Source organism: Aulostomus chinensis, chromosome 12, assembly GCF_037954235.1.
Source record: "Aulostomus chinensis isolate RoL2024-O1b breed Wild chromosome 12, RoL_Achi_v1.0, whole genome shotgun sequence".
NCBI lineage: Eukaryota > Metazoa > Chordata > Actinopteri > Syngnathiformes > Aulostomidae > Aulostomus > Aulostomus chinensis.
The window spans coordinates 588256-608137 of record NC_141331.1 but is presented as its reverse complement, the minus strand read 5'-3'; the positions used below and the strand labels follow the sequence as shown (position 1 = coordinate 608137).

The following is a 19882-nucleotide window of genomic DNA, read 5'->3' as shown; positions in this document are numbered from 1 at the left end:
TGCTAATGATTTGCTAAAAAACAACAACAATAAACGAATATTTTGTCAAATCATTTCAGTTCCTGCTAAGATCCACTTGCCAAAGGAGCTTCAGGGAATGGGAGCAGTCCATGCTGTTCGTGGTGATCATATCACCATCAAGATCCCCATCTCTGGCAAACCTGAACCAGCAGTCACTTGGCAGAAGGGTCAGGAGATCCTCTCCAACTCTCCTTATCATCAGGTCATCTGTACCCGGTCTTTCACCTCTCTGGTCTTCCAGAAGGGAGTGCAGAGGAGGGATAATGGCTACTACATTATAACTGCCAAAAACAGATTCGGAACTGACAAACAAACAATTGAGGTGAACGTGGCTGATATTCCTGAAGCTCCAAAGGGATTGGTGGTCAGTGATGTTGCTCGGGACTCAATCACTCTGACCTGGGAGCCCCCTGCCAATGATGGTGGAAGCAACATCATTGGCTACATTGTAGAGAAATGTCCCACCACTGCTGACAGGTGGATCCGTGCTGGCCGGACTGCTGACTGCAGCATCACCATTATCAACATATTCGGGAAGACCAAATACCAGTTCCGCGTAATTGCTGAGAACCAGTTTGGCTTGAGCCCTCCTTCTCAGCCAACTGAGCCCATCACCACAAAGGAGGACAAGTCTGTGATCCGGAACTATGATGAGGAGGTGGATGAGACAAGACAGATCACCAAGGAAGAAGCTTTGTTCTACAAGGTCAAGGAGCTGTCTTCCAGGTACATCATATCTGAGGAGCTAGCTCGCTGCCAGTTTGGAGTTGTCCACCGCTGTGTGGAAATTGCCACCAAAAAGACCTTCATGGCCAAGTTTATCAAGGTCAGAGGCACTGACAGGGAGTTGGTCCTCAGGGAAATTGAGGCCCTCAATGTAGCAAGGCACCAAAATATTATCTATTTACATGAATACTTTGAGAGCATGGAGGAGATTATCTTAATCTTTGAGTTCATTTCTGGAGTTGACATCTTTGAGCGCCTTGGCACCTCCAACTTTGAGCTGACAGAGCAGGAGATTGTCCGTTACCTAAGACAAGTCTGCTCTGCACTCAAGTTTATGCACAGCAACAACTTTGGCCACTTTGACATCCGCCCAGACAACATTGTCTACACCACAAGAAGAAGCACTGTCATAAAGATTATTGAGATGGGTCAGTCAAGGTTGCTGGTACCGGGGGAAAACATCAGAATGCTGCACTCCGCTCCAGAGTATTGTGCTCCTGAGATTCACCGCCACGACTTGGTCACAACAGCCACTGATATGTGGTCTGTTGGTGTGATGGCCTATGTCTTGCTCAGTGGCCTCAATCCATTTGCTGCAGAATCCACTACAAAAATGATTGAGAACATTTCCAACTGTGAGTATATATTTGACAGTGAAGCATTTAAGGACATCAGCTTGGAAGCTATGGACTTTGTGGACAGACTTCTTATCAAGGATAGAAAGCTTCGTATGACAGCTCATGAGGCTATGGAACACCCCTGGCTCAGGATGAAGATTGAGCATGTCAGCAAAAAGGTCATTAGGACACTGAGACACAGAAGGTACTACCAGACTCTAGTAAAAAGAGTAGATACTATTGTGTCAGCAGCTCGTATGGCCTATGGTGGTGCCTTCAAGAACCAGCGAGGATTGGCAGTGGGTAAAGTGAAGATTGGAACCGAGCATCGTTGTCTGCGTGCTGGACCAGTCATGCATGGGTCAGCTGAAGAAGGTGGCCATGTTAGATTCACTTGCAGCCTCACTAACTACGACAAGAGTACGCAGGTGTCATGGTACTTTGGCAACCGTCAGTTACACCCAAGCCCCAAGTATGAGATTACTTACAGCAATGGCTTTGCCAGCATTTATGTGAAGGACATTGAAGAGAGTGATGATGGTGTGTACAGATGCAAGGTGGTGAGTGACGATGGAGAGGATAGTGCTTATGGAGAGCTCTTTGTTGAGACGGTAAGGAGTATGAGGGAGTACTATGTCAGCCGCACCATCAGGAAACTGAGAAGGAGGGTTGACAAGACTAAACTCCTGCAACGGCCACCAGAGTTCACATTGCCCCTGTACAATCGCACCGCCTACTTTGGTGAAGATGTGCGCTTTGGTGTCACTACTACTGTGCACCCTGAGCCTCATGTTACTTGGCTTAAGAATGGAGAAAAAATCAAGCCTGGTGAAAATGACAGCAAGTACACATTCACCACTGATAAGGGTCTCTATCAGCTGATGATCCACAACCTGGATCCCAGTGATGATGCTGAATACACTGCGATGGCCCACAATAAGTTTGGAGAAGACAGCTGCAAGGCCCGGCTCACCGTGACACCTCACCCTGTGATGGAGGAAACTATGAGGCCAATGTTCAAACGTCTGCTGACTAACACTGAGTGCATAGAGGGACAGAGCATCTGCTTTGAACTTCGAGTGTCAGGGATCCCAACTCCTAATCTGAAATGGGAGAAGGATGGCCATCCACTGCAGTTTGGTCCCAAGGTAGTAGTCATAGAGGAGGGTTGTGACCACTATGTCTTGCACGTCAGAGAGACACTGCTTGAGGACTCTGGCATGTACAAAGTGACAGCAACTAACTCTGCTGGCTCTGCAAGTTGCCAGGCTACACTGAAGGTGGACCGCCTCACTTACACCAGGAGAGAGTACAAGAGTGAGGAAGAGAAATACCTACACATCCAGAAACAAATTGAAAAGACTAACAAGATGGCTCAGCGAATTGCTACCACAGAGGAGCTTGTACCCCTTAACCCGACAGCCCAAGAGGCTCTCAAATTTGCTGCAGAGACATACAAACCTGCTGTGAGCACTAAGAATGTTGAGGGTGAGTTTGACATTACAGTGGAGAAGTCTGAGACCAAGAAACTGGAACAGGAGAGGCGGATATTCATGCCGTATGAGATCCCTGAGCCTGCGGTTCACGATTCAAGACATTTGGATGAAGACAAAATCATTAAACAGTTTGTGGCTCTTTCTGACATGAAGTGGTACCGGAAACTGAGGGACCAGTATCAGATTCCGGCAAGGATGGAGCAGATTGTACATAAAAGACAGAGGCGAATCCGCCTTTCCAGGTGGGAGCAGTTCTACGTCATGCCCCTTCCCAGAATTACCGACCAATACAGGCCAAGATGGAGAATTCCAAAACTCACTTTGGATGATCTGGAGACTGTCAGACCTGCCCGCCGTTCACCCTCCCCCGAATCCGAGGTCTCCTTCAGATCCAGAAGAAGGTCTCTGGGAGATTTGAGTGACGAAGAGCTGCTTATGCCTGTGGACGATTACCTCTCTAGGAGGAGAACAGAGGAGGAGAAAATGATACTGGAAGATGAACTAGAACTGGGCTTTTCAGCCTCCCCCGCAGGAAGTCCAGTCCGCATTAAGCGGTATGCCATGGAACGTGAAGAGAAGAGGCAGGAGGTTAGGCAGGAAGCTGCTGAAGTGACTGAAACCAAGAAGAAACGTACCATTTCTCAGTATATGAGACGGAGACGGTCACTTTCCCCCACGTACATCGAACTGATGCGTCCAGTCTCAGAACTGATCCGAGCACCTCATGCTAGGCCACCTGTGGAAGTAGAGGGTGAGATCGTGGAAAGGAGATCACCCACCCCAGAGAGAACTCGTCCCCGCTCCCCCAGCCCCATCAGGTCTGTTGAGAGGTCATCCCACTCCTCCTCCAGATTTGAGCGTTCTGCCCGCTTTGACATCATGTCTCGCTATGAGGCTAGAAAGGCAGCTCTGAAGTCTGAGAGGAAATATCAGGTGGTCAGTCAGACCCCATTTAGCCTGGACCATGCCCCCCGTGTGACAGTCAGGATGCGCTCCCACCGTGTACCAGTTGGGCAAGATACTAAATTCACTCTGAACATCCAAGCCAAGCCAGAAGCTGAGGTGAAGTGGCTCCACAACGGAGCTGCAATCTCTGAAAGGAGTGAGAAATATGTATTCACCAACATGAGTGGAGTTTTGACCATCACTATTCTCGACTGCCAGGAAGAGGATAGTGGCACATACCGCTGTTTGTGCTCCAACTCAAAGGGAGAGGCCTCAGACTATGCCACTTTGGATGTGTCTGTTGGTGACTACACAACCTTTTCTTCTCGTCGCAAAGATGAGGAAGTTATGAAAGCATATGTCCCTGAAGTCACTCGAATTGATCACTACCACTCCAGCCGCTTCAAAGCTGGATATGAATCCAAGACTCATTTTGAAGTGGAAGAGAGCAAGTCCAAGCTAACAGAGACACACGAAGACGTCACTCGAGAGAGATATACTGCCTCCACTGAGAGATATTCCTCCGCTGAGAGGTATGCCTCCGCTGAGAGGTATTCCTCCACTGAGAGGTATTCCTCCGCTGAGAGGTATTCCTCCGCTGAGAGGTATGACTCCTCTGTCAAGTATGGCTCTACAGAATACCTGTCCTCTGGCTCTTCCTACTCCTCTGACAAATTTTCTCTGGCTGGAAAGCGTACTACATCTGAAACATCACTTAAGTCATCTGCTGCTGTTGTTACTGAGGAGGTTTCAGTTGTAAAGGTGAAACCTTCTCTCCCAGCCAGAATCCTCACCAAGCCCCAGTCTATTACAGTCTCTGAAGGTCAGACAGCGAGATTCTCCTGTGATATTGATGGGGAGCCTGCGCCCACTGTGACATGGATGCACGAGAGCAGAACAATCATCTCCTCCCACCGTGTCCATGTCACCAGTACACAGTACAAGTCCTGCCTGGAGATCTCCTCTGTGACAACCTCTGATGAGGGAATTTACACAGTAGTGGTAGAGAACTCTGCTGGCCAACAGGAGGCTCAGTTCACTTTGACCATCCTCAGACCAGCTCCCAAAGAGGAGGTCAAGGCCATCAAGTCTTCAGAGTCCTTTGTAAGTCCCACTGTAAAGTCACCTGAGCCTCCAGTTACATCACCTGCTCCCACTGTGACCTCCCCTGTCCCTAGTGTTAAGTCACCAGAACCCAGCATCAAGTCCCTTGAGCCTACCATTAAATCACCAACTCCGAGTGTGAAGTCTCCTGAACCAAGTGTGAAGTCTCCTGAACCAAGTGTCACTCCCACTCCAAGTGTGAAGTCACAGACACCAAGTATGAAGTCTCCTGAACCACAAGGAATCAAATCCTCAAGAAGTATCAAGTCACCTGAACCATTTGCACCTCCTCTAGCACCTGGTCTAAAATCACCAACTCCTGGTATTAAATCCCCTGATCCTGAGGGAGTTAAGTCTCCCAGGCTTATAAAATCTCCTGAACCCAGACTCAAGTCACCACCACCAGTCAAGTCTCCAGAGGGTTTAAAGTCACCTGAACCTGAGGGAGTTAAGTCCCCCCGGGGGATCAAATCTCCAGAACCTGTGGGAATTCAAACCCCAAGAGGTTTGAAGTCACCAGAACCTGCAGGAATTCAAACCCCAAGAGGTTTGAAGTCACCAGAACCTGCAGGAATTCAAACCCCAAGAGGTTTGAAGTCACCAGAACCTGCAGGAATTCAAACCCCAAGAGGTTTGAAGTCACCAGAACCTGCAGGAATTAAAACACCAAGAGGCTTAAAGTCACCAGAACCTGCTGGTGTCAAAACACCAAAAGGCATCAAGTCTCCAGAACCATCTGGCATCAAGTCACCAAGGGTCTTGAAGTCCCCTGAGCCAGAGGGCCTCACATCACCCCCTAGGATGAAGTCCCCTCCTCCCATCATGTCCCCCAAGAGGGTCTTGTCACCACCCACTGTTAAATCCCCAACCCCTAAACCACCCAAAATCATAAGTCAGCTGACAGCTGAGGCATGCAAGGGTTCCGTGAAGATGTCCTGCATCTGTGAGAGCACCGTCAAGGAAGTGGTGTGGTATTTCAATGGAAGGAAGATTTCACAGAGCAGCCGTTTTGAGATGCACTACTCAGAAGGCTCATGCAGCCTCCTCATCCAGGACCTGATGGACAGTGACCAGGGAGAGTACACTTGTGAGATGAGGTCAGAGGGAGGAGTCTCCAAATCCTCCTTCTCCTTCAGTGGCCAAGTGTTCCAGTCCATCTGCATGAAGGTCACAGCATACCGCGAGCAGCAGCTGGCACTCAAAGGTGAGACTCAGGTCTTCAGGCCTGGTCGCTTTGCTGTGATTTCTTTTTAATATTCTTATATTCTATATAAAACGCTTAAGAGGCATACAGTAGAACTCATTCTGAATATTTAAACATCTTCTTTTTTATGTGCAGCCTCAACAGGATCAGTGATGATGAGTCAAAAGGGATCTTCATCGTCCATGAGCTCATCCATGATGATGAAGAGAGAACTCCATACCATGGAGGAGTCCTCCTCCTTCTCTTCCTCCTCTACTCAGCAGGCGACAGTGTCATCCATGATGGAGTCCAGCGCCTTCAGCAGCATGGCAGCTGAGATGAAGTTTGAGACCATGTCCATGTCCAGCATGTCTTCCATGACGTCTGAGGCATACGCTATGAGCTCCAGCAGCCTGACAGAGCTGACGTCCCAAATGGAAGGTTCGTCCTTCCGAGCCATTGGTAAGACACATTTGTCTGACTGTTGGATTCCCAGCCTCTCCTCTCTCACAGTAGTACACTGAAGTGTCTGCCAGGGTTAAGAAGTAATGTGTTACAAGGAACAAACATGAGTGAAAAAGGGGTTGTTTTTTTAAGAACAAGTATTTTTCACATTACCTTTTTAAAACTGTGTTTTTGCTTGTTATTCAAGTGTATTTTAGAGCTTGAAATTTGCTTTTTTCCTTTTACGTTATCTCCATATTGATTGCCTGCGATGCTCTGCTGTGATTGTAGATACCTGGTTGCCGGGTCAGAGTAAATTCAGCCTTGTGATGCATGAGTTTGGGGGAATCCCAGCAGCCGTGGGGCCCTAAGCGGTGGCTTAGCTGGCTCATAGGGAAGGCTGATGCTCGAACAAGAGCCACATGTTGACCATGAGTGTGCGCACATACGTATGCATCAAAGGTGCACTTATACGAATAGCATTACTACCTTGCTCAAGTTGAAGAGAAATGCATAATAAAGTGCCTACAAATGCTATTTTTGTTATTTTGCAACCACTGATAAATATTAAAATGAAAAATTGTGAGTGATTACCAGGTACTTTTTTACTTTTTCTTGAGTAGATTTATCAAATGGTAATTTTCACTTTTATTTGAGTAGTTTTTATGGGAGTAATTGTACTTTTACTTGAGTATAGATTTTCAGTTCTCTACCACTGGTGTGTACACACTCTTAACTGAAAAACACGTTGAAGGAGAGCACACCCTCTCAACCATCCACTTGTGTGGTTTGGTTCAAACCTGAACTGTACTTGAAAACCACCTTTTAAGTGGACCTGGGTACGGTTTGCTGATCGGGTACGCAGTGTCCAAACCACTCAAAGAAACTGGACTGAGGAAAGAGAACAAGATCACTTAATGCAGAGTTTATTTTACCTGAATTGGAAGTTTACATATGAAAACCTGAAATATCCCTCCATATTTGGTTCTTGTGCAGTAGAATTTCAAATGACATTACATCGTGGCTCCTCCCACCTCCAGGTTCTGCTCCAAGGATTGAAGCCTTGCCTGAGGATATCAGCATTGAGCCAGGCAAAGTCTTGACAGTGGCCTGCGCCTTCTCTGGTGACGCTAAGCGCATCGAGTGGGCCCGGGGTGGAAGAACCATCCAGGTGACCCCTGGCGGCCGTTTCCACATTGAAACCACAGAGGACCTGACCACTCTCATCATCACCGGGGTGAGGGAGGAAGACGCTGGAACCTATACCCTCAAACTGTCCAACGAGCTTGGATCCGACACAGCTGCTGTTCATATTAGCATTCGATCAGTGTAAAAAAACAACAGCCAAAAAACATTGAACCTTGCCATCTTCCCCTTTTCCCTCCTTACACACCTTTTTGTTTATCAATTAAGCAAAGTAATCGACTTGATAAAGATCCAGATTTCTGTTCTTGTAAATATGAACTATTTTTGTACCAAACTTGACATTCATTTATGCCAAACTAGACTAAAGTCTAAAGTTGTTATAAAATGTGCCATAGTGGATAACTATGACTTAGGATTTTTGATCCATTTTTCTGTGACATGTACATAATGTATATAGCCGAATTTAACGGTTATGGGGAATGTATGCATTGTTATTTATGACAATAATATGAACTGAAACAAAATGAAACAAAATGTGGTTTAACAGGAGAAAGTTTCACCTGGAACGAATACCCTGTCAACCAAGAAACTAAAACATTGTGCCTCAACGATACGTTGACGTCTTAAGATTTACCTCAGCAGGTAGAGAGGCTCCCTGTTGACGTTTACTCAATCCGAGACTAAACTCTGAAAGCACTGCTGGTAAGCCAGCGTGGTGCATTTGTATCGTAACGAGAGTGCGAGATCCTGAGTGCTGTTTGCACGTACCCTCATGTAAGCAGGACAACTGGATCTTGTGCTTGGACGGATTATGTCACAACGCCATTTTGATGACATGCTCACAGTGCGAGCGGCCTGCACTCCCTGAGCAAAACTGTTTCTTTTATTGTTTTGTGCTCTGCTTCTGGCAAACAACCACTCGCTTGGGCTCCACAGTTGTACCATCAACCTGGCCAATCACATGAATCCTTCCTGTGCTTGTTTGCAGCAGCAGAGCTTCCTCTCGGAGGTCTGCTCTGTGTGTGTGTGTGTGTGTGTGTGTGTGTGTGTGTGTGTTAGTTATTAAGTCAGTCAAGCTGAGCAGCAAAACAACTGCTGCTGTGTTCAACCAGGACAGAGTCAGGCAGCATCCTGCATGTTGCCTCACGCTTTGTTTGGTGGAAGTTAGCATTGTAGCACTGACCATTTTTGCAGTCTCCTTGAGTTTTCTCCATTATTGGTTTAATAAAGCATGATTATCAGCACAACAACCATCTGTTCGGCTTCCTTGTGTCCTTTTCCGTCTTTGATAGACTGGATGTTTGGAGTGTTTACATAAAGTCTCTGTGGGTGTGTCAAGCGTTAATCACCCTGATGACCCTCTAAATCAGTCCTTCTCAAATAGTGGGGGGGGGGGGGGCTCGTGTGACCCCAGGGAACATGCTTAATTTTTTTTTTTTTTTTTTGCCTTTGTAGAATACATAATGTAATTGCACATCAGCTACAGTAGGTGGCAGTGAGCACACGCAGTTTTAGCTCTATGGTGGACCAGCATGCGCACACAGAGCGGGAGATATGAAGCGCAGCGAACAAACCCTCCAGAGACACCATGGAGACGTGTACCAGGCATGGAAACACAGGTGGGGACAGACGGAGGTCATGAGACAAACGACAGTCTCCCGAAGGCTCAGATGAGGATGAATGTAGCGCTGGGCTTCCCCATGACTACGGTGGGAGGCCAGGAAAGACTCCCAACAAACTAGAAAGTTGTTCTTTGTTGTCAGTCGATCTGTTTCTTTCTTTTTGTTGTCTTTACTGTTAATAAGGATCATTGCTTGGCAGAAGTGTACTTACAACAATTTTGTAGACAAATGATACTATTTATAGTTGAGGCGGAGTGGGGGGGCGCTAAATGTTTTCTCCTTTGGGGGGGCGTGACAGAGTCATTGAGAAGCACTGACCTAAATGAATGTGAAGGAAATAAGGAGTCAAGATGAAAAGAACAGGAATGTTTTGTCCAAGTAAACTAGTTGAGGTTGAATCTGGTAAAAGCCTCAAGGTTTGGCAAGATGGAAGATATCGAACCCCCAACCCCGATCTCAGGCACTGACGGGACGCAGCCCACTGGTGTCAGACGTGCAAATCTGTACATGTTTTATAAATGGTTATCATGGCAAATGTGGTCAAATTAATACTCCACATGAACAAATATGTCAACTGAATGGGTCAGTAGTCTGGGTCATATACACTACCTCCAAACAGATTCACTGTGTTCTCAAACTGAGGTAAACCAGATTCTTATTCTGGACAGGGACGACACCCTTGTCTGGAGGAACTTAAATTCCTATGGACATGCAGGAGCTCAGTTTACCAACTGTATGCAACAGATCCGAGCAAGATTGTTTTCCCAGTTGACACCAGATGCCACCAGCACGAGCAGGCTGGTACCAGGTGTACCAGGTGTACCATGCTCAGCTCAGGCGCTGCAGGTGCTGATGCACCAGAGGAACGTCTGAAAAATGTGAGGTTTTGTTTTGTTAGCGTCTCAAATGCTGTCGGACCAACAAAGCAGTAAGACGAGGGTCAGTACTGGTTCAGCAGCCCTGAGCTGGTCTGAGCTGCGGGCCCAGAGGGGCTGAGCAGCCATGCTGAGGGGGCCACTTCCTGATGGACAGCTAAGCTAATGGTTGCTAACACAGAAACAGCAGATTAAATATATCTCCTGTTTACTGCAGCGTGGAGGCCTGGGAGCCCAAACCCTGGATGGGTGGTGTCTTAATGCACAGCTGTTCAACGCTTGTTTTAACAAAACTTACCAAACCAAACCAACCCACCAAAGTGAGGACGAGTCCCTTTGGTTCTCCTGACTGTACTGATGCCCAGCAACTCTTCAACCACCGAAGGAACAGCTGTGACACCAGACTTCCGTCATTCAAATGACCAAAAATTACACAAGACAGCATGTGTGATTTAATTTTTATCATTTTACTTTTTTTAGAGGAGAGGAGACGAGGGGGTGAAGAGGAGGGAGTGGAGGGGGAGCAGACGAGGGGGTGTAGAGGAGGGGATGGAGACGAGGGGGTGGAGAGGAGGGGGTGGAGACGAGGGGGTGGAGAGGAGGGGGTGGAGGGGGAGCAGACGTGGGGGTGGAGAGGAGGGAGAGGAGGGGGTGGAGGGGGACCAGACGAGGGGGTGGAGAGGAGGGGGTGGAGTTGAGGGGGTGGAGAGGAGAGGGTGGAGGGGGAGCAGACGAGGGGGTGGAGAGGAGGGGATGGAGACGAGGGGCTGGAGAGGAGGGGGTGGAGGGGGAGCAGACGAGGGGGTGGAGTGGAGGGAGAGGAGGGGGTGGAGGGGGAGCAGACGAGGGGGTGGAGAGGAGGGGGTGGAGGGGGAGCAGACGAGGGCGTGGAGAGGAGGGATCAGAGCTCCTGAGCTCACTCGCCGCGGTGGACTCACCAGATCCTTCACTTGTAAGTTTCTCATTTTTCATTTTCACAACTTGTTAAACTCGCAGGCAGAAACTGAACATCATTAACGAGCCGCTTGATGACGTCATTGGCTTCGAGCTTCTCAGTTCATGTTCATCCACCTGTCTGATCCACGTCACCTGACGTCATGCTGGCGCTTCATCTCATGTTTGTTGATGTGTTAGCTTGTTTGTGATTGCATCTCTCACAGCTCCCGACGTTTACAGCTGTGCGGTCATTGGTCGGCCTCATGAGACTACCTGTTGAGTGTGACGCCATTGATTGACAGCAGGGACATCACTATGTCCAGGAGAGATGCCTCCTACCTGTTCACTCATCCTGTATCAGAATAAATGATGATTGATCAAGCGGTTGATGACCAGCATTTGCTAAGCCCCGCCCTCGTGATCACATTCTTGCTCTTGATCATCTGAATGTTCCTGTCTGGTCAGAGTCCATTCAATGAAAACCTCAAACATTTCTTTTACATTTCTCAGTTGATGATAATTTAAAGCTCCAGTATCGGTGACTTGATCATCTAACTGACGTTTTATCCTGTGGGATTTGCTGGATCTGCGTGCTGACCTGGCCGGTCCTCTCAGGGGAGCGTGAGTAGGAAGTCAACAGCGCGAGGAAGGTTTCCCCGTCCACGCTAACCGCTCGTTGTAAATATCGAGTCACAGGACAAAAACAAGAGCGTTACTTTACCCGCTGGCAGTCGGCTGGCTCTGGTACTAGCATGTCTCATCTCAGCATTTGCATCATAGATGACATCATCTCCCTCGCACATGTCCCACGCACCCAGGTGGTTTGTCCAAGTATGGACCAGCTCAGGATGCCAGACGTGTCCCACATACGTAACACCAGCCTGAGGCGAGGAGAGCCCCTTCTGCCACGAGGGTCTCAGTTTTTACTTGACCAATTTATTACCATGATGACATCATTTCCTGCTTTTCTGCATTTGACAAAGAGAACAAAGTTACAAAGCGAAGTGCTACAAACATTTGACCCTAAACAGCCGACCTGCGGACGCCAAATCAGACATCTTTGTTCGTCAATAAGAAGGAAAGTTGAACATTCCACTGCCTCTGATTGGTCCAGTGGAAACCATGTTTTCTGCTCAGGAAACATCCCATAATGCTTCCTGCTTTTATCAGGAGATTCCTTCACGCCAGTCGAGCGTTTCACAAATGCTGCAGCTTCTGGTTTCTCCTTCAGATGAAGTTGGCGTGATTTACTGAGACGACGGCAGTTACCCTCACTACCAGACAGGCCGCCTGATGAGGAAATTCGTCATCATGAACAACAGATTCTCAAGTCCACTATGTGTCACGGCTCTGGTATCTGTGTTGCCATGGTTACAAGGCGGCCACCTGTTATCAGTGTGAGACCATCAGCATCAGTGGAAACTATTTCACTGAACTTTTGCTGCAAAACAAAGTTGGAGGGCACATCGATCACTTCAGACCTGCAGTCAGAAAACCAGTATTTGAGAATGGTTAGTCTGTCGCCATGGAGACAGGCATGATAAATCATCAATTCGTGTGTTTTTTTTCCTTTTTATGTTCTTGTATTTAATTCAGTTGCTAAAGTGACTACATTTTCCCCTCCAGAGGTGAACCAGGAAGTCCATCCTAGCCAGGCTTTCCTTCAAACCCTGGACTCACAATCAGAGGTTAGGGTGGGTGGGATCTCTCTCTGTCAATCAAGGCTTCTACTTCAGGCTCTGTCCACGTCCCCATAAAAAGGGGTGCGTAACACGTCATGTGACTCTTAGGAAACGGATGGATCGACAGACGTGTTGATGGATATTCGATTGAATGGTCTCCATTAGCTTGTTGCCATGGAGATGCAGGACGCCAGACTGACCTAAGCGAGGAAGCAGTCAGGAAATGTTTGTTTGTCCTCTCTGACAGCAGGATGAGTGGCGTCCACTCGGCTTCAGCCTCCTCTGACATCTCTAAGGCAAGAAGCCCATCACCAGCATGGGGTTCCCATGGCAACGAACCCCCAGCCTTTGTTCTGCCTCCCCGCAACACCCGGGTCACCCTGGGGGGAGTTGCCCGCCTGGAGGGGAAGGTAAGAACCAGCAAGATTGAACTCCAAACCCACAAACTCAAGAACCACGAGATAAAAAGGACCTGCGAGACCCTCGGAGGACACGTCAGGAGACAGAGATTAACATTCTACTGTCTCCTGATCAGCTGAGCCCCCCCCCCCTACACACCACACACAAACACGCACGCACGCACGCACACACGCACACACACACACAGGTTTGCGTAGCTATCCTGATCAGGACATTCCATTGACTTCCATTCATGTGAATATCCAAACCCTAATCTTAATCCGAACCTCAACCTCAAGCTGACTGCAGGTTCCACCTTCACTCCACCTTTGACCAGGTGTTCATGAATGAAGTTCTGCTGCATCAGGACCAGTCTTTGGTCCCCATGAGGACTGGGGGTCCTGATAAGGTAGTGTTTAGATAAGGTCTCAAAAGATTACAAAAACCAAGTACACACACACACACACACACACACACACACACACACACACACACACACACACACACACACACAGTCACACTATATACACTACCTCCATACACCTACTCACACATGCTAACACACACACAACCCATCGAACTAAAACTGTGTGTGTGTGTGTGTGTGTGTGTGTGTGTGTGTGTGTGTGTGTGTGTGTGTGTGTGCGCACATGCGCCAGGTACGAGGTCATCCTGCGCCTCAGGTCACATGGTTCAGAGAGGGCCAGGCTGTGATTGGTGGGGAGCGCTGTGTAATGGAACAAGGAGGGCGAGGCAACTTCAGTCTGGTGGTGGGCGGAGTCAGACAGGAGGACTTGGGCTGCTACACCTGTCAGGCGGCCAATCAGGCTGGGAGCCGCCAGGTTACTGTGACGATCCTTCTGGAAGGTTTGAATCCTCAGCTACAGCTGATGCTGATACTACGAATGCTATTACTACTAATGCTGATACTACGAATGCTAGGACTACTAATGCTGATACTATGAATGCTAATACTACTAATGCGAATACAACTAATGCTGATACTACGAATGCTAATACTACTAATGCTGATACCTCTAATGCTAGTCCTACTAATGCTGATACTATTAATGCTAATACTACTAATGCTGATACTACGAATGCTAGTACTACTAATGCTGACACTATGAATGCTAATACTACTAATGCTAAAACAACTAATGCTAATACTACAAATGCTTATACTACTAATGCTAATACAACTAATGCCGATACTACAAATGCTAATACTACGAATGCTAATACTACTAATGCTGATACTATTAATGCGAATACTACTAATGCTGATACTACAAATGCTAGTACTACGAATGCTAATACTACTAATGCTAATACTACGAATGCTAATACTACTAATGCTGATACTATTAATGCTAATACTACTAATGCTAATACTACGAATGCTAATACTACTAATGCTGATACTATTAATGCTAATACTACAAATGCTAATACAACGAATCAGTCAAGTCAAGTCAGGTTTATTTGTGTGTCACCAAACCCCAACCAAAGTTCTGTCCTGACTCTGTCCAAGTAGAGCAGGTCCAGCACCTCCCTCCTTCAATGAACCTCCACCCAACAATTCCCCATCAGCAGCACATCCTGCAACAGCAGCCACCAGAACCTTCCTTTACCAGCAGGAAGGTGGAGCAGATCCAGGATCAGTGGGGACGGAGAGAGAGCAGGAGAGCAGGACAGAGACAAAGACAGAGAATGGAGGAAGACAGGGAGACAGAAGGAAAGAGAGGGACAGAGATAAAGAGATAGAGAAAGGAGGAGAGACTGATGGAAAGAGACAAAGACAGAGAATGGAGGAAGACAGAGAGACAGAAGGAGAGAGAGGGACAGAGATAAAGAGATAGAGAAAGGAGGAGAGACTGATGGAAAGAGACAAAGACAGAGAATGGAGGAAGACAGAGAGACAGAAGGAAAGAGAGAGACAGAGATAAAGAGATAGAGAAAGGAGGAGAGACTGATGGACAGAGACAAAGACAGAGAATGGAGGAAGACAGAGAGACAGAAGGAGAGAGAGGGACAGAGATAAAGAGAGAGAGAAAGGAGGAGAGACTGATGGACAGAGACAAAGACAGAGAATGGAGGAAGACAGAGAGACAGAAGGAAAGAGAGGGACAGGTAAAGAGGGAGAGAAAGGAGGAGAGACTGATGGACAGAGACAAAGAGAGAATGGAGGAGGACAGAGAGACAGAAGGAAAGAGAGGGACAGAGATAAAGAGGGAGAGAAAGGAGGAGGGACTGATGGACAGAGACAAAGACAGAGAATGGAGGAAGACAGAGAGACAGAAGGAAAGAGAGGGACAGATAAAGAGGGAGAGAAAGGAGGAGAGACTGATGGACAGAGACAAAGACAGAGAATGGAGGAAGACAGAGAGACAGAAGGAAAGAGAGGGACAGAGATAAAGAGGGAGAGAAAGGAGGAGAGACTGATGGACAGACGGGGACGTGAGCAGGTGGAGCTACGGGTGGCAGCTGGAGCCTCTTCAGGTCTGGAGCCTCCTCCAGCAGCACCAGGATCTGGGATGAGGGGAGAAGAAGAGGAGTTAGTAAGACGTCTGAGGACAGGAGGAGGAGAGAGAAGCCCAGTGCATCATGGGAGATCCCAGCTGTCTGAGCCTATAGCAGCAGATGTAAGGGCCAGCCTAAGCAGTCTTGACTATAAGCCTGATCAACAAGGAGGTCTTAAGTCTGCTCTCAAAGGTCGAGAGGGGGTCTGGGTCCTAGACTGGAACTGGGAGACAGTTCCACAGGAGGGGAACCTGATAGCTGAAGGCTCTGGCTCCCATTCTACTGTTAGAACTCTAGGAACCAGCAGGAACCCTGCATGCTGGGAGTGAAGGGTTCTAGCTGGATCATAGGGGACTAGGAACTCTGTCAGGGATGAAGGAGCCTGATTGTTGAGGACTTTGATGGTAGAAGAAGAATTTTAAATTCTGTTCTGAATCTGACAGGGAGCCATGCAGAGAAGCAGTCCAAGAGAGACCTGGTCTCTGCTACCAGTTCTAGTCAACACGCAGCAGCGTTCTGGACCAGCTGGAGAGTCTTTAGGGACTTATTAGTCCAGCCTGGTAGGAGGGAGGTGCAGTAATCCAGCCTGGAAGTGACAAAAGCAGGAACCAGTTTTTCTGCGTCTTCTTGAGCCAGGATGTGTCTGATCTTAGCGATGTTACATAGGTGGAAGAAGGCGTCCTGGAGGTTTGTTGAATGTGGGAGTTGAAGGGTCCTGGTCAAACCTCCTACGGTGGTGCTGGGGGCCAGGGTGGTGCCATCCAGGGTACCTGTCTCATCAGATCAGGTGGTGCTCAGGTGTTTGGGCCCAGCACAAGAACTTCAGTTTATCAGAGTTAATAAAGGAAATGATGGTCCTCCATGTTTCCTGTCCTTCAGACAGGCCTCCAGTTCAGTCAGCTGGTTTGTTCCATGTGGATCATTGATGAGTTCAGCTGAGTGTCGTCTGCATAGCAGTGAACATTAATGGAGTGTTTCCTGATCATGTGACCTAGAGGAAGCAGGTACAGGGTGAAGAGGACTGGTCTAAGCACAGACCCTTGTGGAACACCAGAACTGACTGTAGTGGTCTCAGAGGAACCATCATTAACTGGTACCAACTGAGATGACCTAGTAAATATGACCTGAACCAGTTTAGTGTGGTTCCTTTAATACCAGTGACAGGTTCCAGTCTCTGTAGAAGGATATGGTGGTCAATGGTATCAAAGCTGCACTGAGATCTAATCAGACCAGCACAGAGACCAGTCCCTCATCTGGTTCCAGTAGGAGGTCACTGGTACCTTTGACTAGTTCTGTTTCTGTGCTAGGATGAACCTGGAACCTGACTGAATCCTCCAATCAGCTGTTGCTGTGGAGAAGTCACAGAGCTGTTTAGCAACTGCTTTCTCCAGACCCTTGGAGAGAAAAGGAAGATGTGATGTTGGTCTGTAGTTGGTAGAACTTCTGGATCCAGGGTTGTTTTTGAGGAGGGTTTAATTCCTGCTACTTTAAAGGACTGAGGGACGGAACCAGATACCAGCGCCACATTGACCATATCTAAGAGGGAGGGGCTAACGAGGGGAGAGAGTCTTGGAGCAGCTTAGTTGGGATGGGGTCTAGGAGACAGGTGGAGGTTTAGAGGAGGACATTATTGAACTGAGCTCATGAAGGCTGATGGGAGAAAAACTATCCAAGTGTGTGTCTGGTCCTCCAGCTGCCTCTAAGGTTCTGGGTTCTAGGTGCCATGTTGTCAGCTGATGGCAGGAGAAGAAGTTTCTCTCTAATCAGGAGAATTTTGTCATGAAAGAAGTCCATGAACTCTTTGCTGCCCAGGGAAACAGGACTACTTGGTTCAGTAGAGCTGTGGCTCTCTGTCAGTCTGGCTCCAGAACTGAAGAGGAACCTGGGTTGTTCTTGTGTTCCTCTGTTAGTGCTGAGTAGTCGGCTGCTCTGGTTCTACCAAGGGCTTTCTTCTAGGTTCTAAGGCCATCTTGCCAGACTACATGTGACTCCTCCAGTTTGGAGCAGCACCATCTTCTCTCCAGTTTCTGGGTTTCTTGTTGAAGCTGTCAGGTTCCAGAACCGTACCAAGGTGCTTGTTTCCTTGGATTCATAGTTTTCTGTTTTAGTGGGCCAGTAGAGTCCAGAGTTGTTGCTAAGGTGCCTGCTGCTCTATGGATAAAATGATCAGTTTGGGAGGGACTAAGGTGGACAACAGCGCCCTCTGTTACAGTGGGACATGACACTGTTACTGCTACCACTTGAACTGAAGAAGCCTCCTGGATACGAGACAAGATGAGTTCAATCAAAGTGAAACAAGTCCATTTGACTTGGACACAGCACTGGAGAGTCACCATGACCTGGATGAATGAGACCATTCACCACAGTAGTGCTGCTAGCATAGCTGCTGCTAATAATGCTACTAATTTTGCAACTCTTGCTGATGCTGCTTATAGTGCAAGTAACATGAAGACCATAGTCACTTCTTTGATCATCCATGAGCGTGACCTTAAAAGTCATGAAAAACATGCTGTATTTTACTGCTGTACCTACATTCTGACTGCTTCCATTCAGACTTGTTGATGTGATTCAGAAATATCTGCTTGACAATTTGACAAAAAAGAGAGAAAATTTAAACTTCTCTTTCAAGACCAAATAACAAACCTTAATGTTATCTGTCTGCAGAGGACTCTGGGACAAGGCGTGCCCTCCCGTCCCCCATGAAAACAGGGTGGGTTACAATTTCACAGGCATGAGCGTTATATTTAGCTTGTCAATGCGAACATTCATTTGAACTTTATATGAACTTTTCCAGGCTGCACGGTGGTGCAGTGGTTAGCACTGTGGCCTCACAGCAAGAAGGTTGTCTCTGTATGTTGGCCCTGCGATGGACTGGCCACCTGTCCAGGGTGAACCCTGCCTCTCACCCACTGACGCTGGGATAGGCTCCAGCCGCCCCCCCCCCCCCCCCCGCAACCCTTAACAGGAACAAGCGGAAGAAAATTGATGGATGAACTTTTCCCACCTTAAAGTTAATTTGAGCTTGTCCAACACTCACATTAATCTTCACTTGTCCAGTAGGTTAATGTGCTCTTTATGTGACATTGACTGTCATTTTCTTTCCAGTGACACAGGCAGGAATGTTATGCTTTACAAAGGCAATATAAAATGTTACATAAATGCTACTGCTGACACAAAATGAAAGACACCTCAGGAGACAGGAAGAAGTTTGCTCTCACACAGATCCTAATGTGTCAACGCCATGTTAAACAACGTCCTGAGAAAACACTCCATAACAGGAGGCCTGTGTTTCTCTTGGTGCTAGGTGTCGCTCCTTCCGCGGGGTGGAGCCCAGGTCCAGTATTTGGAGTGAGAGTCCACCAAAATTCGTCACAAAACCAAGCCAGGTCTTTGCCAGGTTGGGACAAACGGGAAAGTTCTCTGTCAAGATTACAGGACGTCCAAAGCCACAAGTCACATGGTTTAAAGTAGGAGGGGCCAATTTATTATTTATTTATTAGATTTTACTTTTTTTATGGATTTGAACTGTTGTACAAAGTCTTTTATAATAAAAAAGACACAAAACATTGTCATTAAAAAGGGCCTTGAAACAAGTCTCTTTCTGTCAGGGGGAGACGGAGCTTCAGTCTTGTGGACGTGTCGATATGTGTGAGCGCAATGGTCGACACTTCCTGGAGATAAAGGAAGTGTGTCTTGAGGACACAGGATGTTACGTGTGTTCAGTCATCAACAACGCAGGGACAGCAACTGCAACCGCCAAGCTCAGCGTTCTGGGTGAGAACAATTCAGAGATCAGTTTCCTCTCAGTTTTTGATTAACTAAATGATGATTGTTACCTCTGTGAGCCACCAGACAAAACTTCCCTTTTCTTTCTCAAACCAGGATTTTAAGTTGCTGCCAGTACAAACTGCAGTTGCTGGAAGTCTGCTAGCATCAAGTTCAGTCAATCTTCTGTGTGTGTCTCCAAATCAGTACTTCTGTCCCTACTGCCTCCCTCCTAGTAGAGCAGGAAGAGAACCTCCCTCCGAGCAGAGCAGGAAGAGAACCTCCCTCCTAGCAGAGCAGGTGTAGAATCTCCCTCCTAGCAGAGCAGGAAGAGAAACTCCCTCCTAGCAGAGCAGGAAGAGAACCTCCCTCTTAGTAGAGCAGGAAGAGAACCTCCC

General features: G+C 47.6%; 2 protein-coding genes across 4 annotated transcripts in view; both read left to right on the top strand.

The window, feature by feature from the left end:
- Positions 1 to 8918, top strand: part of LOC147251642 (titin-like) — a 204696-nt gene extending 195778 nt beyond the window's left edge. Inside the window, exons 247-251 of the mRNA XM_086221100.1 lie at positions 60 to 4338; positions 4411 to 5392; positions 5465 to 6113; positions 6249 to 6554; positions 7577 to 8918. Coding sequence (XP_086077226.1) covers positions 60 to 4338; positions 4411 to 5392; positions 5465 to 6113; positions 6249 to 6554; positions 7577 to 7869 — 6509 coding nt within the window. The 3' untranslated portion in view covers positions 7870 to 8918. The remainder of the gene's footprint in view (positions 1 to 59; positions 4339 to 4410; positions 5393 to 5464; positions 6114 to 6248; positions 6555 to 7576) is intronic.
- Positions 8919 to 11074: 2156 nt separating this feature from the next.
- mylka (myosin, light chain kinase a) overlaps positions 11075 to 19882 on the top strand; it is a 46620-nt gene continuing 37812 nt past the window's right edge. For 2 of the 3 annotated variants that reach the window (XM_086219485.1, XM_086219484.1), the window contains exons 1-6: positions 11075 to 11131; positions 13045 to 13207; positions 13856 to 14063; positions 18384 to 18429; positions 19024 to 19186; positions 19328 to 19493. In XM_086219485.1, coding sequence (XP_086075611.1) covers positions 13049 to 13207; positions 13856 to 14063; positions 18384 to 18429; positions 19024 to 19186; positions 19328 to 19493 — 742 coding nt within the window. In that variant the 5' untranslated portion in view covers positions 11075 to 11131; positions 13045 to 13048. Of the gene's footprint in view, positions 11132 to 13044; positions 13208 to 13855; positions 14064 to 18383; positions 18430 to 18688; positions 18776 to 19023; positions 19187 to 19327; positions 19494 to 19882 lie in introns of those variants that run through there. The other variant, XM_086219486.1, reaches the window with a different exon arrangement.